Raw genomic sequence first — 15712 nt, forward strand, 5'->3', positions numbered from 1 at the left:
CAACATTAATCTGCCAAATGAGTCTTACCACCTGTCGGAGAGCCTCTCTGTCTTCTGTACTTCTTGGGAACAGTGTGACCACCAGCTCCAGAGAGCCCAGGTCCTGACCAGGGCAGTGAGGATCTTGAAGGTCCAACCGAACATCTAGAGGTCTGTGACAAAAACATGGCCAACAATATGAGCACCAACATAAGTAGATTTAGAGATTAACACCTCAAGAAAAGCATTGCACTTTTGATCAATCTGTTTGACGATGGCCACTCACGTTGTGGCATGACCAGCCTAATACTTCTATTCCTATTTTTCCGTCATGCAGTAAATGAATAATGGGTGACAATTAAGCAGTAATTTATAATTACGTACAATAATTACGCCGTAATAATGAAGATATGATACCTCAGATGCTCCAGAGACTCGAGGTACAGGTGAGCTGAGCCCATGAAATCATCTTGAAGGCCAAAATCATAGTCAAACACCTAAAAAAGATTGCAAAAGGGAACATTCTTAAAAGGAAGAAATAGAGTATCAGAGATCATTCTAGATTTCAAAAGAACACATTCAGCAAATCAGACATAAATGTAATTATTCCCAAAAGCTGTTAGCAACTTTTTAATGAGTTTTCAGCATAGATGCAATCCAATTTATAACTCGCGGTTCAATAAGTGAGTCAGATTAATTTGATAACTCCTCTGACTGATTGATAACTGTTTTCAATTGATTAAAAATAAGTCACAAATATTTTTGATTTATTAAAAAGAACCAGCTCATGAGAGTCATATGTTCAAGAGTGTGAACAGTGTTTTTGACTCACTAAAACAAACTGGCTCATGAAAGTCATTTGTTCGGGAACTGGACTACACCAGTAGTATGTTTTTGATTTGTTAAAATGAATTGCCTCTTAAGAGTCATTTATTAGGGAATCGGACTGGATCGGTCGCACTGTAGGTTTTTGATTCATTAAAACAATTTGCCTTATAAGAGTCATATGACTCTTATAAGGCGGTTCGTTTTAATGAATCAAAAACCTACTGCTTCAACAGTGTAGACCCTGTTGGTCTACCCTGTTCAAGCAGTAGGTTTTTGATTCACTAAAATGAACCACCTCATAAGAGTCATTGATTCTGGAATCAAACTACATCAGTCATGCAGTATATTTTTGATTCACTAAAATTAACCACCTCATAAGAGTCGTTGATTTGGGAATCAAACTACATCAGACATGCAGTATGTTTTTGATTCACTAAATGAACCACCTCATAAGAGTCATTGATTTGGGAATCAAACTACATCAGTTATGCAGTATGTTTTTGATTCACTAAAATGAACCACCTCATAAGAGTCATTGATTCGGGAATCAAACTACATCAGTTATGCAGTATGGTTTTGATTCAGTAAAACAAACATCTCGTAAGAGTCATTCATTTGGGAATCAGACTACATCAGTCATGCAGTATGTTTTTGATTCATTAAAATTATTCGCCTCATAAGAGTCATTCATTCGGGAATCAGAGTGGACCGATCTCTCAGTATGTTTTTGATTCACTAAATGAACCACCACGTAAGAGTCATTCATTCGGGAATCAGACTACATCAGTCATGCAGTATGTTTTTGATAAATTAAAACGGAACGTCTCATAAGATTAATTAATTCAGGTTTTGGAAAACACTGTTTAAGCAGTATGTTTTTAATTCACTAAAACGAACCGGCTCATAAGAATCATTCATTAGGGAATCAGAGTGGACCGATCTCACAGTAGGTTTTTGATTCACTAAAATGAACCGCCTAATAAGAGTCATTCATTCGGGAATCAAACTACATCAGTCATGCAGTATGTTTTTGATTCACTCAAATGAACCACCTAATAAGAGTCATTGATTCGGGCATCAAACTATATCAGTTATGCAGTATGGTTTTGATTCAGTAAAACAAACATCTCGTAAGAGTCATTCATTCGGGAATCAGACTACATCAGTCATGCAGTATGTTTTTGATTCATTAAAACGGAACGTCTCATAAGATTCATTAATTCAGGTTTTGGAAAACACTGTTTAAGCAGTATGTTTTTAATTCACTAAAACAAACCGGCTTATAAGAGTCATTCCTTCAGGATTTGAAATACACTATGCTCTAAACAAGCATCTAAAAAAATCAACATAATGGTTAATCCATCAGCATTAAGCAATAAAAGCTGCATTATTACCTTAATATATAGAGGCTCTTGTAAATTGTCCACTATCAGGCAAACGCGCTCGTCCCAAACCGGGTTCAGGTTCTTGTGTATGATTTTACTGCGGAAAACTTCTTTACCGGCTATTTTGAACTTCACATACGGGTCACTTGTTCCTGAAACACATAACATTTTGATGTGCAACATACTGATTAAACAACTATTGAACATTAGCTCTAAAAAGCATATAAATACAAAGTAAAACACATTTTCCTGACAGTGACCACATATACACAATAACATAACAACATGAGCATAGAAGATGCAGGTCTTACCGCCTCTGTCTCGAATTGCAAGGTTGTTTCCTTTTTTCAGCACAATGTCCAACTGGTACATTGCTGAAATGGGCAGTAGAGTCTGTGTGCCACCGTTACCAGCTGCATTAATGCCCTGAAGAAAACAGACATTGTCCCAAAAACTTTAGAGTACATATCATATGACCTCCACAAACACCATAAATGCCAAACCTTATATTATGTGAGAGTTTTACTTACTCAAAAGTGATTATAAGGTCCTATACTAATAGAAGTGTTATGCCTGGACTGGCAATTTATGATTGAAAATATGACAGGATGTTGCAAGATGCTAAGACCTGATAAACTGGTGCAATAAAACCAGCAAGATTGAGCTCGTCTTCTTTTACAGACCAAGTGAAATGCTTTCTATTCTGTTCTAACAGTTTTATATTAGAATGGCAATTTGCACTCTGCATTCATTTAACAACACATTTTCTTGTTTAAGTCACATTTTTGCCTCTTATATAGAACTTAGCAGTGTTGTGTAATGGCATGTTGCAAGTTGACAAGTTTACAGCAAGCAAAGGATCTGCCCACAATGAAAGCAAAAATGCTGTGCAATGTAACACAATCACAGCTAATCAGAAGAACACGTTCAATGGTTAAAATACAGTTACTTTGTGTATGCTTTTGGGATTCTTTTGACAATGTCAGCACTCATTTTCTTCAGTATTAGCTGTAGAATCTTTTGTGGAGATGTCCATTAGTGGCATGAGCTTCCGCTTTGTTGCGTCACGCTTCATAACTTCATCTTATCAGTTGTAGTTGGTCACTTTATATGTCAGTAAGATGGTCTCATCCTGTCTAAGTTGGCAGTTCTTGAACAGATTAAGCTGCAAATAAACTAACATGCGAGAGTCACAAGAGACTAAACTAGCTGTTTGCTGTCAGTGGCTTATATTTGCTTAGGAAGTGAAGCACTGCGTGTGTGATGTCAACTTCACACATCTGACAGTGCTTAAAACAGCCTATTGGAGTCCAGAATAAGTAATGTGTTGTTTCCTCTGGTGTAGCCTAGTGGTTAAGGGTTTGGTCTGATAAGTTGTAGATTCATAAACGATCATTGTGTCCTTGAAGACAGCAAAACCTGCTGCAAATCATTTAAAGATTGTTTTATTTACTATATATATATATATATATATATATATATATATATATATATATATATATATATATATATATATATATATATATATATATATATATATATATATATATATATATATATATATATATATATATAAGAATAGATACAGGGAAAATGGACATGATAGAACAAGAAACCTTGACCATTACAAGTAGAAAAATGAAATGCCACAAAACTGTACAATATAGCAAAGGTTTTGGGAGTGCTAAGGGACACTGGCGCTACACGTAGCTATTTTTACCACAACACAACTCGAAAAATGTTTCAGAGTTAAACAAAACCCATCAATTGCTTTGTAATTGCATTTAAAACACACTCAAACACACGTGCACACAAACTCACACACCAACAGATCGGCACGCGCACACAGATCTGACAGACTGCTCTGTCTCAATCTAGATGTGATATGGGCTGCCCTCGTCAGTCTCCACGAATCCGAAATCCCCCCCCTATACCCTTAAATAGGGCACTATTTGAGGGGACAGCCATTTGTAGTGGTGTCTGAAATTTATTGAGTGCACTCATTCTATCCCACATTGCACCGCAATTACGAGTGTACAGCCGATGAACACACAACGGCTGTCCGACTTCTTCCCGCACTTATTTTCATCCCCTCCTTCAAGTGAACTGTATTACTAAAGTAGGGAATAGTGAATGAGGGTTTAGGGGGCGAGTTTGGATTCAGCCAGGGAGAGTGCTGGCCTGCCGAATCGGAACCAGTTGACAAGTTAGGCAAGTCAACCCTCATAACATTACAGCTGATTGAACGTGTGCGTACAGTGCGTGGATGTGTGTGTGCGCACAGTGCGTGGATGTGTGTGCGCACAGTGCGTGGATGTGTGTGTGCGCACAGTGCGTGGATGTGTGTGTGCGCACAGTGCGTGGATGTGTGTGCGCACAGGGCGTGGATGTGTGTGTATGTGTGCGTGTGCACAGTGCGTGGATGTGTGTGCGTACAGTGCGTGGATGTGTGTGCGCACAGGGCGTGGATGTGTGTGTATGTGTGCGTGTGCACAGTGCGTGGATGTGTGTGTGCGCACAGAGCGTGGATGTGTGTGTATGTGTGCGTGTGCACAGTGCGTGGATGTGTGTGTGTGTGTGCGTGCACGGTGCGTGGATGGGTGTGTGCGCACAGTGCGTGTGCGCACAGTGCGTGGATGTGTGTGTATGTGCGTGTGCGCACAGTGCATGGATGTTTGTGTGTGTGTGTGTGTGCGCGCCGATCTGTTGGTGTGTGAGTTTGTGTGCATGTGTGTTTGAGTGTGTTTTAAATGCAATTACAAAGCAATTGATTGTTTTTGTTTAACTCTGAAACATTTTCCTAGTTGTTTTGTGGTAAAAATAGCTACGGGTAGCGCCAGTTGATTGCCAAGTGCAACCATTCTACGTCATCGACCTAGAACGCAAACAAAATGGCGCCGCCCATTGTCCAAATATTTAATGGATTTTTTAAATAACGTAGATCTTTCGTGGGTTTTCTACTACATATTTCAGTAAGAGACTAATTTATGTTAAATTAAGCCATACAAGTCTTAACACCAGGGGATCCGTTTAAAAGAAGAAGAAAAAAAGATAATATTTGAAAACCATAGTGTTCTGGGTGTTCTATGTGGTTGCTAGGGTGTGTTCTACAGTATGTGGTTGCTAATGTGTTGCGGAACGAGTTACGTAACAAAGTTTAATATTTCAGGTCTTTGAAATAACAAAACACCACTAATTATGTCACATATTTGACAAAAGCTACACAAAGTGAAAGTTCTACTTCCCCTTTTCACCCTTAAGCGAAAGATGAGGTCAAAAACAAATTTCTGTCACACACTAAATGTGTTTGCAGTGTCATCTCCAAGCTGGTGATTTGCATTGTGGGCCTTAAGGGCCTATTTAACATCCTGTTTATTAACAGGATTGCCGAAAATAAGGATATAGAATATTTTTATTAGATGGGGACTCCCCTAATAACATCCTGGTGCCATGTTTGTTATGATAAGGATGATCTGATGACTAATTTACATTTAGAAAATCCAATATTTATCTTCCTGCATTTCAAAAGACAACAATATCTGGGATAACATCTCAGTTATATTACTGCTCCACTAGCATCACCAAACAGAATTCCAATGACAGGTTTTGTCTCCTCATCTGCTTATTAGTCAGACAAACTGATTGGTCAAACAATTGGTCAGTCTTGTACCAAGCTCACACCTGAAAATTAAAAAAAATTATATTGGTTTCACCTAGAGATGCACAATTTGGGTTAAAAAAAGAAAAGAAAATCGTATTGTAATTTTTAGATACAAATACTGATTTTGAACTGCAGGTCTACAGGCATATTTCACCCAAAAATGAAAATTCTGTCATACTTACCCTCATGTCATTCTTTTTTGATTAAATCTGAGAGCTTTCTGTCCCTCCATTGACACACAACTACCACTTTGATGCATCAAAAAGTTCATAAAGAGATTGTAAAACTAATCCATATGAATTGAGAGGTTTAGTCCAATTTTTTATGAAGAGACTCGTCGCTTTATATGATGAACAGATTGAATTTAAACAAAAGCTCAACCGAACCTGCTTGAAGCATGAGAACAAACCTAATTAGCTCTTTTGGAAGCTCAAACGAGCTGCATAACACGAGAATGAACCTCATTGGTTCTTGAGGAAGCTCAAACGAGCTGCGTAACACGAGAATGAACCTCATTGGTTCTTGAGGAAGCTCAAACGAGCTGCGTAACACGAGAATGAACCTCATTGGTTCTTGAGGAAGCTCAAACGTGCTGCGTAACACGAGAATGAACCTCATTGGTTCTTACAGAAACTCAAATGTGCTGCGTAACACGAGAATGAACCTCATTAGCTCTTGTGGAAGCTCAAACGAGCTGCGTAACACGAGAATTAACCTCATTGGTTCTTGGCCAAAGCACAAACGTCCTGCATAACACAAGAATGAACCTCATTGGCTCTTGAGGAAGCTCAAACGTCCTGCATAACACAAGAATGAACCTCATTGGTTCTTGAGGAAGCTCAAACGTGCTGCGTAACACGAGAATGAACCTCATTGGTTCTTGAGGAAGCTCAAACGTGCTGCGTAACACGAGAATGAACCTCATTGGTTCTTACAGAAACTCAAATGTGCTGCGTAACACGAGAATGAACCTCATTAGCTCTTGTGGAAGCTCAAACGAGCTGCGTAACACGAGAATTAACCTCATTGGTTCTTGGCGAAAGCACAAACGTCCTGCATAACACAAGAATGAACCTCATTGGCTCTTGAGGAAGCTCAAACGTCCTGCATAACACAAGAATGAACCTCATTGGTTCTTGCACATCAAGCGAACATGCTTGAGCTTCCATTTACCACAACTGATGTGTGAGTTGAATGTTTAAATGTGAATAAAAACCTAAATCAATCTGTTCATCATATAAAGCGATGTTATATTTTCTCTTCAGAAAATGTTGACTAAACAGCATTAAAGCTGTAGTTGCGTAACTGTCAATGGAGGGACAAAAAGCTCTTTAAAAAAGATCTTCATTTGTGTTCCGAAGATGAACAAAAGTCTTAAAGGTTTGGAACGACATGAGGGTGAGAAATTAATGACACAATTTTGGGGGGTGAACTATCCCTTTAAAGCTATTTTGTTGACAACAGCTGGTTTATAAGCGCTTCTCATTACAAGTTTGGGAAGATGGTGGGTGCATGTTGAGTTCCCAAATGCATGTTATAAACGACCAAAACTCAGAGCATTTTGAGTAATCGTTCAGCCCTTGTTCCTCCCCTATAAGATCTAAGATTAAATCACCTTTCTCTGTTCTGTACTGAGTATCTCTGTTAGAAAAGACACCTGTTGTTTCACATCCACTGTGAGGTAATTACAAGAGCAGGTCTCCAAAGGAGACACATCAACCGCTGCACTGAAAACCTTTATTGCGGTTTGTACTAGCTCATGTTGATTGTGTCTATGAATCAAAATCTCATAGTAAGATTCCTTTTTCTCCATAAAGTAGAAATGGTATGAGCGTGACAGCCCAAATACAATTTATTTGAATAATTAATTTCATAATTAAGACACAACAAAACTGTCTTTTTGAAACTTAATGTACAACGATTTCGAGCAACAAAGCAACCAGAAATCATTCAACATGAGCGACAGCATCCGTCCTTTATGCAAATATGCATTAGTGCAATGGGATACAGATACAGTTGGATACTAGAAACCTCTGTAGTCATGATGATTGATATTATGCAAGAGAAAATTTTTCAAAATAACTTGGCAAGGGGTTTAACAGGAAGATGAAGCAGTTGACAGCATGGTGGTAAAAGTTACAGAGCCACTTCCTGTTTGAAAAGCAGCCTTTAAACATGGAAAGTCTGAGGTCCTTTAAAGAGGACTCAGGGGATGTGTGCAAAATGCACTTGTTTTTGGTGTAATTATGTAAGACAGGAAACGTGATCTGTTTATGTTGTTTCCATGCGTGTCTGATAAGTAGCATTTAAGCCCTGAGCAGTCAGACGCTAATGTCAGTGAACGTTACCTGTTTGTAGTTGTGGCTATGCTACTCAACCAACACACTGTCACTGTCATACTAACCTTAAAGTGGTGTAACAACTGTATCAGAGCAACAACAACAACAAAAAACATTTTAATCTCAATCATTTTAATCTGAGCCTTTTCTTGATTTCATAGCTTTTACAGTCATTTGTGATTATATCATGGGTCATGAACTGGCTTTTAAAATTTTTAGGTAAACTTATGACGTTTGCGTGGTTTTTACATTCAACAACATCCTAATGAATAAGTCATAGGCTATTTTCTGCCCTGGTTTTGAGGCTCTCTCAAGAAACGCTCATTTTTATGGGCGTGCCGAAAAGAAGACTTGGAAGTAAACGCCCACGGCTATGTTTGGATAAGCTTTGCATATTTAATGAGCTTCAGCTCCCCGGTGGGGTAACGGCAACCCGAATGAATCGCCCACAGGGTTTGCAAAATGTCTTTATCAAACAAACACAATGATTTCATCTCTCATCCACCCGCGATTGATTGGAATGTTATTTTTTTATTAACGTTCCTTGGCCCGCCCGATAGGTGACTTTAACCGCGTGCGCCCTTCAAATATCAAGTCAAGAGAGTGAATAACGCACATCAAGAAAGGAATGTTATTTTACTATTTAAGATAGCCCGTCCGCAGGCCGGGCTTACGTTTTGGTAGCCCGTCTGAAAAAAAACATAGCTCCGGGACATTGGGCTTTGCGAGCACTGATCCCGAATCGCAATGAACCAACAACACCACAAATAAAAGATTCTTCAGCCTTTGACAGCGTGCTAAGGTATGTTCAGTTAGAAATGTACACATAATCAATATGATCTGTAACAATGCAATACTATCACATATAAAAAACATTTTTACTCACATAAGTGTGGTTAATCTCGTCCTGTCTGCAAATCCAGTCTCTTGTTTACAAACGAATCCGTGGTTATATGAAGGAACAGACGCGCAATGTCTTCCCCACGTGAGCTGGATATTCATTAAAAGTAAAGTTCATCCACGCATTCATAATATTGGAATCCGAATGAAGCTTATGTGGTATGTTTACTGATTAGAAAAGCAATGCGGTTTAGCTCTATGTAGGCTAGGGATGGCTCGATACCACAATTTTGGCTTCGGTACGGTACCACAATCTAATACCGAAGTACCGATATTAAATCGATACCATACAGGGTCTGAATTTTGGCGCGGGTATTGCGCATAATTTTACTCACTCTCGCAGGTTTGAGGTTTATAAAGCGGGAAATTAACGCAAATGTTTATTATTAAATGAATCAACAAAGATTATCAAATCAGTCATTTGGAAACTTTCTTGTGCAAAGTAATTTCAGCAATACACCCTTCTCTAGCTCTCAAAATGAGCAAATTGCTTCTAGCTTCAAAAGACATCACACATGCACTATAAAAGCAATCTGCGCGCTCTGATTCGAAACTTATGCTTTCGTTTCGGGACAGCTGACGGAAATCACTACCCACGTCTTTTTAAATCTTGCGAATTTGAACATGCGAGCGATTTTATAGCATTCCGTCATACATGGGATCGGAGCTAAGAGAGAGTTTTCTTTGTGCTCATACCAACAACAAACAGACAAGCCTAAAGAGCGTTGCGCATTCCAAATTAAGTTGTTTTTCCTTAGTCAAATACACACAAACTTATGTCAAATGTCCATCTTTAGTGAGCAGTCACATAAACACAGTTGGTTACGTCTTACGCGAAAATAGTGCAATAGTATGCGTGCAAATATTATGAAATCTAAATGTCATTGGTTGAAACGAACGCTGGAGAATTCATTATATTTAAACGATACGATCTTATGTATGTGTGTTGATCAGTGTTAAAAAAAAAAAATGTATAAATTAGATCGTTTGATTTATGCACTCACCTGTCGATCTCTTCATGTCTTGTACAAGTCAGGATGGCCAAGTGGCAGATGCTTGGCAAGGTTTGATGGTTCTTCAGCAGTTTTATAAGCAAAGTAATTCCAAATTTCACGTCTAATCCTCTCCTCCTCGAAAGGGGTCAGCTGAGGTGGCTCGGGCATCTGTTCCGGATGCCTCCTGAACGCCTTCCCGGGAAGGTGTTTCGGGCATGTCCAACCGGGAGGAGGCCCCGGGGAAGACCAAGGACACGCTGGAGGGACTATGTCTCCCGGCTGGCCTTGGAACGCCTCGGTGTCCCCCCGGAAGAGCTAGAGGAAGTGTCTAGGGAGAGGGAAGTCTGGGCATCTCTGCTTAGACTGCTGCCCCCGCGACCCGGCCCCGGATAAGCGGAAGAAGATGGATGGATGGATGGACGTCTAATCCTCTCTTTATTAACTCCTTTTGTGCGTGTTGAGTGAGATTCAACTGCTGTATTCATTTTTTTCCTCTATGGCGCCACATGACATTTGCCGGTTTCGCGTCAGTTTGGGTAGCGCACTGCCACAGAGCGGTGAACTTCGGAACAGCAGTATATACCGAAATTAGCAAGATCTTGATATCGTACCGTTTTAAATAAAATACATACCGGTATTTTCCCAGTACCGGTATACCGCGCATCCCTAATGTAGGCCTATGTCATGTTAGTGGCATGAGACGGTGGGCGGGGCTACAGAATCAGGCGTTGTTCTTTTTCTGTTGAGGCGGCGTTTCAGCATACGATGACGTCAAGGTGTGGCATATTCTGAAATCGATCGTTTCCTGGGCCTGATGTCAATAAAAGCTTTTCTTTGACTAAAAAGGAAGTTTTTAGCTCTGAAACTTACAGGATATTCTTATTTTACCATAACCTTTTATATATCAAAAGCTCAAGGGAAAGTTGATTTCTCAATTCATGACCCCTTTAAAAACAAAAGGAAAAATAATATGTGTATATATATATAGGAAAAAAGTATGCTCTGCTGTAAAAAAAAATATGCTGGACATAAAAAAAAAAACATTAATATACTAAAAACTATAATTGTTTATTTATTGTTGCTATATATAGCAATAGCTAATTTATTTTGTTTATCAGATTTACTTCATTTCCATGTTTTTTCAAGGCAATTCTCTACCATATCCAGGTTTTCCATGACTTTGGAAACCCTGTAGCTCAGCATAACCGCAATTCCCGAATACCATGAATTTACACAAAGAAACTTATCAACATGCTCACTGAAATCAACGCCTACGAATTGATCTGAGTTGCTTGCCTCAGTTGCCAGACCTTGAGTCACGGATAGAAGGGAAAGTGACGCTAATACAAAACAGACTTCTTAAAAAAGACATGCTGCTGTCTTTCAAATCTCAAACCTCCCAGAACCCTTCCTCAGAAATCTAACCACAAAGAAAGCTCAGGCAGCTCCATACCAAGATTGTTGGTCAAGTCCAGACATGTAATGGAGTATAGAGAGAGCCTATATGGTTCAGAGGAACTCGGCTTCGGGCCTTGTTGTTTGTCTGACTCTAATCTCAGCTGCACCGTTGGTGGCTGTTAAGCCAGTGGTGTAATGGATTGAGACGGACATGCATACAGACAAGCTTATGTATACCAAACTTCAATGACTAGCCAAACTGTATTTCTCAGAGGTTTCCTGTTTATAGCTCAGGACAAGATTTCCAATTATGATTATTTAAAGGGATAGGTCACCCAAAAATGAAAATTCTGCCGTCATTTACACAATGTCATTCCAAACATACATGACTTTCTAGTAACACTTATGCGATAGTCAACTTCAGACATTCTACTAACTATAAAGTAACTTAGCAACTACATGTCAACTAGCAATCATTAGAGTATTAGTAGACTGTCTGCTTAAAGGGTTAGTTCAGTAGATTTACTCACCCTCAAGTCATCCTAGGTGTATACGACATTCTTCTTTCAGACGAATAAAATGGTTAAAAAAAGGTGCGTTTTTGAAGTCCATAAAAGTGCATCTATCCATCATATAACTGCTCCACACTAGGGCTTAGTCGACATTGTCTGCAATATCGCGATTTGACCGCTACGCTGCTGTAACACTAGAGTGTAATGCAGCCCTTACAAATGTTGCGGTAGAAGAAAACAGCGCGAATGACGGAGTGCAAACAAATCCCAACTAGCAATGTGGGAAAGTTTCACAAAACTTCAAACTAAGGCTGCGTCTGAATCAGCTCCCTAGTTCAGTAGTCAGGGCACTGATCAGGGAGTTAGCCCATTGACTCTTGTCCTGATCAGTGCCCTGACTACTGAACCAGGAGCTGATTGAGACGTGCAAGGCGAAACTTTTCATGGGAGCACAACGTGCATGTTGGAGCACTTAAAGAGGAAACAACTAACTAACTAGCGGTAAATCTCTTTATTAGAGAACGCAATACTAATAATAATTGTAATAATATTAACAATAATAATATAATTACAGTAATGTGATGATTTATTCAGCATAGAATAAAGTTTGATCGAGCTTGTAAGTCTTCATACTATAATACCTTATAGTGTTATAATAATAAAAACAGTCCTGACTCCAAGAGGCGATATTAGGAAGAACATCATGTCAGTTTCTTTTTCATACTGTTAATTAAAAGGTGAATGAGAATCTGTAAGCTCAATTGTCATGTAAGAGATTAATGTCATTTTGTCTGCAATGTTATTTGCAGATTAATATTTTACCCTTCTTTTTGTCCTGAAGTAATGTCCTCTCTTTCCGTTTCAGTTCTAAGAAAAGCAATGGGCCTATTATTGTTTTACAAATGAAGCTCTTAAAGGGATAGTTCACCCAAAAATGAAAATTCTGTCATAATTTACTCGCCCTCAAGTTGTTCCAAACCTGTATGAGTTTCTTTGTTCAGCTGAACACAAAGGAAGATATTTTGAAGAATGTTTGTAACAAAGCAGATGGAGCAACCATTGAGTACCATAGTATATTTCCCCTACTATGGTAATCTGCTTGGTTACAAACATTCTTCAAAATATCTTCCTTTGTGTTCAGCAGAACACATACAGGTTTGGAACAACTTGAGGGCGAGTAAATTATTCATTTTCAGAATTTTCATTTTTGGGTGAACTATGCCTTTAATACTGCTGCCAAGAGATGTTTACATTCAAAAATATATATTTTTTTGTCTGTAATGTAGCTAATTTTTGTTTATTATTATTTTTAAAAAAAATTAATTGAAAGAGAACAGAATATTTAAACAATGCTTAGAGAGCATTTGTGTGTGATTTGAGTTCTGAGAACTTGGCTCAAAGTTCATTAAAACATCCATTTCAAAAGTTGAAGTGATTTTCTTTTTTATATATTATAGTTAGAATATGTATAACTCAATGTTTTAACTAATTGGAAAAGCTGAATAATAGTTCAAAATGTACTGATTAGTCGGCGATGACAATAACAATAATCGATGATTAGTCGATTAATCGGTCTAATAATCGTTAGATTCATCGATTATCAAAATAATCGTTTGTTGCAGCCCTACTCCACAAGGCTCCGGGGTGTTAATAAAGGCCTTCTGAAGTGAAGTGGCGCGTTTGTGTAATTTAACTTTCGGTGGATTGCCGTATGCATTGATTTACGACGAAAGAGTAACCCTTGACCCTTTAACCCTTGACGCATGCGTATTGGCAAACGCAGAAGTGCAGAGGATAGAGCAAAACAAAACGTAGCGTCGGGGGTGACCTTTTTTTAGCGCAAGTCGACTTGCGCACCGCTAACCGCCGGAAGCTAGTTATTTTAGTCTATTTAAATATGGATATTTTTCTTACACAAACGCATCGCTTCGCATCAGAAGGCCTTTATTAACCCCCCGGAGCCGTGTGGAGCAGTTATATGATGGATAGATGCACTTTTACGGACTTCAAAAATGACCCATCAAGTCAATGCTATTATATAGCTTGGATTAGCCAGGACTACTTTTAATATAACTAACTAATTTTATTCGTCTGAAAGAAGAATGTCATATAAACCTAGGATGACTTGAGAGTGAGTAAATCATGTCCATGTCCAAGAGAACTGTCCCTTTAATAGCCTATCTGCTAACACTTTATTCTGATGATTCCCCAACAGACACTCTAAGTATCTTTGCAAGTACATGTCAACTTATTCTACTAACCCTAACCTCACAGTCTACTAATACTCAAATGAGAGTTAGTTGACATGTAGTTGCAAATGTACTTATAGTTAGTAGAATGTCTTAAGTGAGCTTGGTTTCTTCTAAGGTACACAAAGCAGATATTTTGAAGAACACGTCCTGAAAGACAAACAAAGTCTCTAGCTGTCAAAGGAGGGACAGAAAACTCTCGGATTTCATCAAAAAGATCTTCTTTGTGTTCTGAAGATGAACGAAAGTCTTACGGGTTTGGAACGACATGAGGGCGAGTAATTAATGACAGAATTTAGATTTTTGGGTGAACTACCCCTTTAAATCTGTATCTTATAATCTGATGCACATTAGACCACCAATAAAAATAAAATGACCAATGTAATTCAGTTCTACAGACTGATCAGAATTGATAACCTTACTGAACCACACTGTTTGGCTAGAAAACCTCTATTAATGTGTTCATGTGTCTTTACTTTAAAGCAAGTTCCTCTTCTTGCAAACCAGCTTGGCAAACACCCTCAGGCAACTAAATACAGAGCCAACATAACTGAAACTAACAGTTTGTAGAAAAAAAAACTCACTGTCAAGGCCAAACTTTACAGGTTTTTAAAGAAAATCTCTTTGTGCGTTTACATTGAATTTTACATAATTTAACATCATTTGGCTTACGCTTTTGTCCAAAGCGATTTACAAATGAGGAGAACAATAGAAGCAATCAAACAAGCAATAGTGCAAGTTAGTTTAGCACAGTACACGTAGCAAGGTGTGTGTTTTTTTAGAGGGGGGTGGGGAAAAGGCAGACCTTTAGCAGTCCCAAAAATTACAAGCTGGTTCTGGCACATGTTCTTGTGTGAATGGGAATCTGAAATGAGTTTGACTATGCAAACACATCACTTTGCATGTACAGATGTCAACATGGCCATGCATAGAAACACCTGATTCAGGTGTGCATACATCAAATGTTGAATATGTGTACAAGGGCAAGGATATTCACAAGCATGCATGCAACAAACTGATTGTCTACTGAGCATTCCAGGAGTTCACCAGATTAGGACTTTAAAAAATAATTTTGTGTTAATCTTTCTGTTTTGTTTGATTGTATTAAAAGTAGTTGCTTGGGTGGATTCAGCAAAAGTGGAATATCAGGTAAAGTGAGGCAAATAAGCGTTATGGTCAAATAAATACCCTTTAAATCCTATGTTAGTCCTTCTGAAAATGTTTCTCTGACGTCATCCTGGTGGATGTGATCAAGCTTCAACCTCTAGGCTGATTTCTGCCTATGTGTTATCCTATTTGTACATGGTGTCTAGCTGAACCATGCCGGCCAAGCTGAGGTTGTCCAGATTAACCTGGTACACCTTGATCAAGTTGAACCTGTAACAAATCAGCTATCAGGTTACAAAAACCAGCTAATATGACAGTTTTTCCAGCCGAAACCTGGCAGTAATTGATCACTTTTCATA

At 38.6% G+C, this 15712-nt stretch overlaps 1 protein-coding gene across 3 annotated transcripts in view; it reads right to left on the minus strand.

Moving 5' to 3' along the window:
* mctp1b (multiple C2 domains, transmembrane 1b) overlaps positions 1 to 15712 on the minus strand; it is a 68126-nt gene that overhangs the window by 51378 nt on the left and 1036 nt on the right. For 2 of the 3 annotated variants that reach the window (XM_079804806.1, XM_079804805.1), the window contains exons 2-5: positions 2504 to 2618; positions 2202 to 2344; positions 397 to 476; positions 29 to 152 (exon numbers count right to left, since the gene is read on the minus strand). In XM_079804806.1, coding sequence (XP_079660932.1) covers positions 29 to 152; positions 397 to 476; positions 2202 to 2344; positions 2504 to 2618 — 462 coding nt within the window. The remainder of the gene's footprint in view (positions 1 to 28; positions 153 to 396; positions 477 to 2201; positions 2345 to 2503; positions 2619 to 15712) is intronic. The other variant, XM_079804807.1, reaches the window with a different exon arrangement.

The sequence above is a fragment of the Gobio gobio genome, assembly GCF_949357685.1.
Source record: "Gobio gobio genome assembly, chromosome: 22".
NCBI classification, from domain to species: Eukaryota; Metazoa; Chordata; class Actinopteri; order Cypriniformes; family Gobionidae; genus Gobio; species Gobio gobio.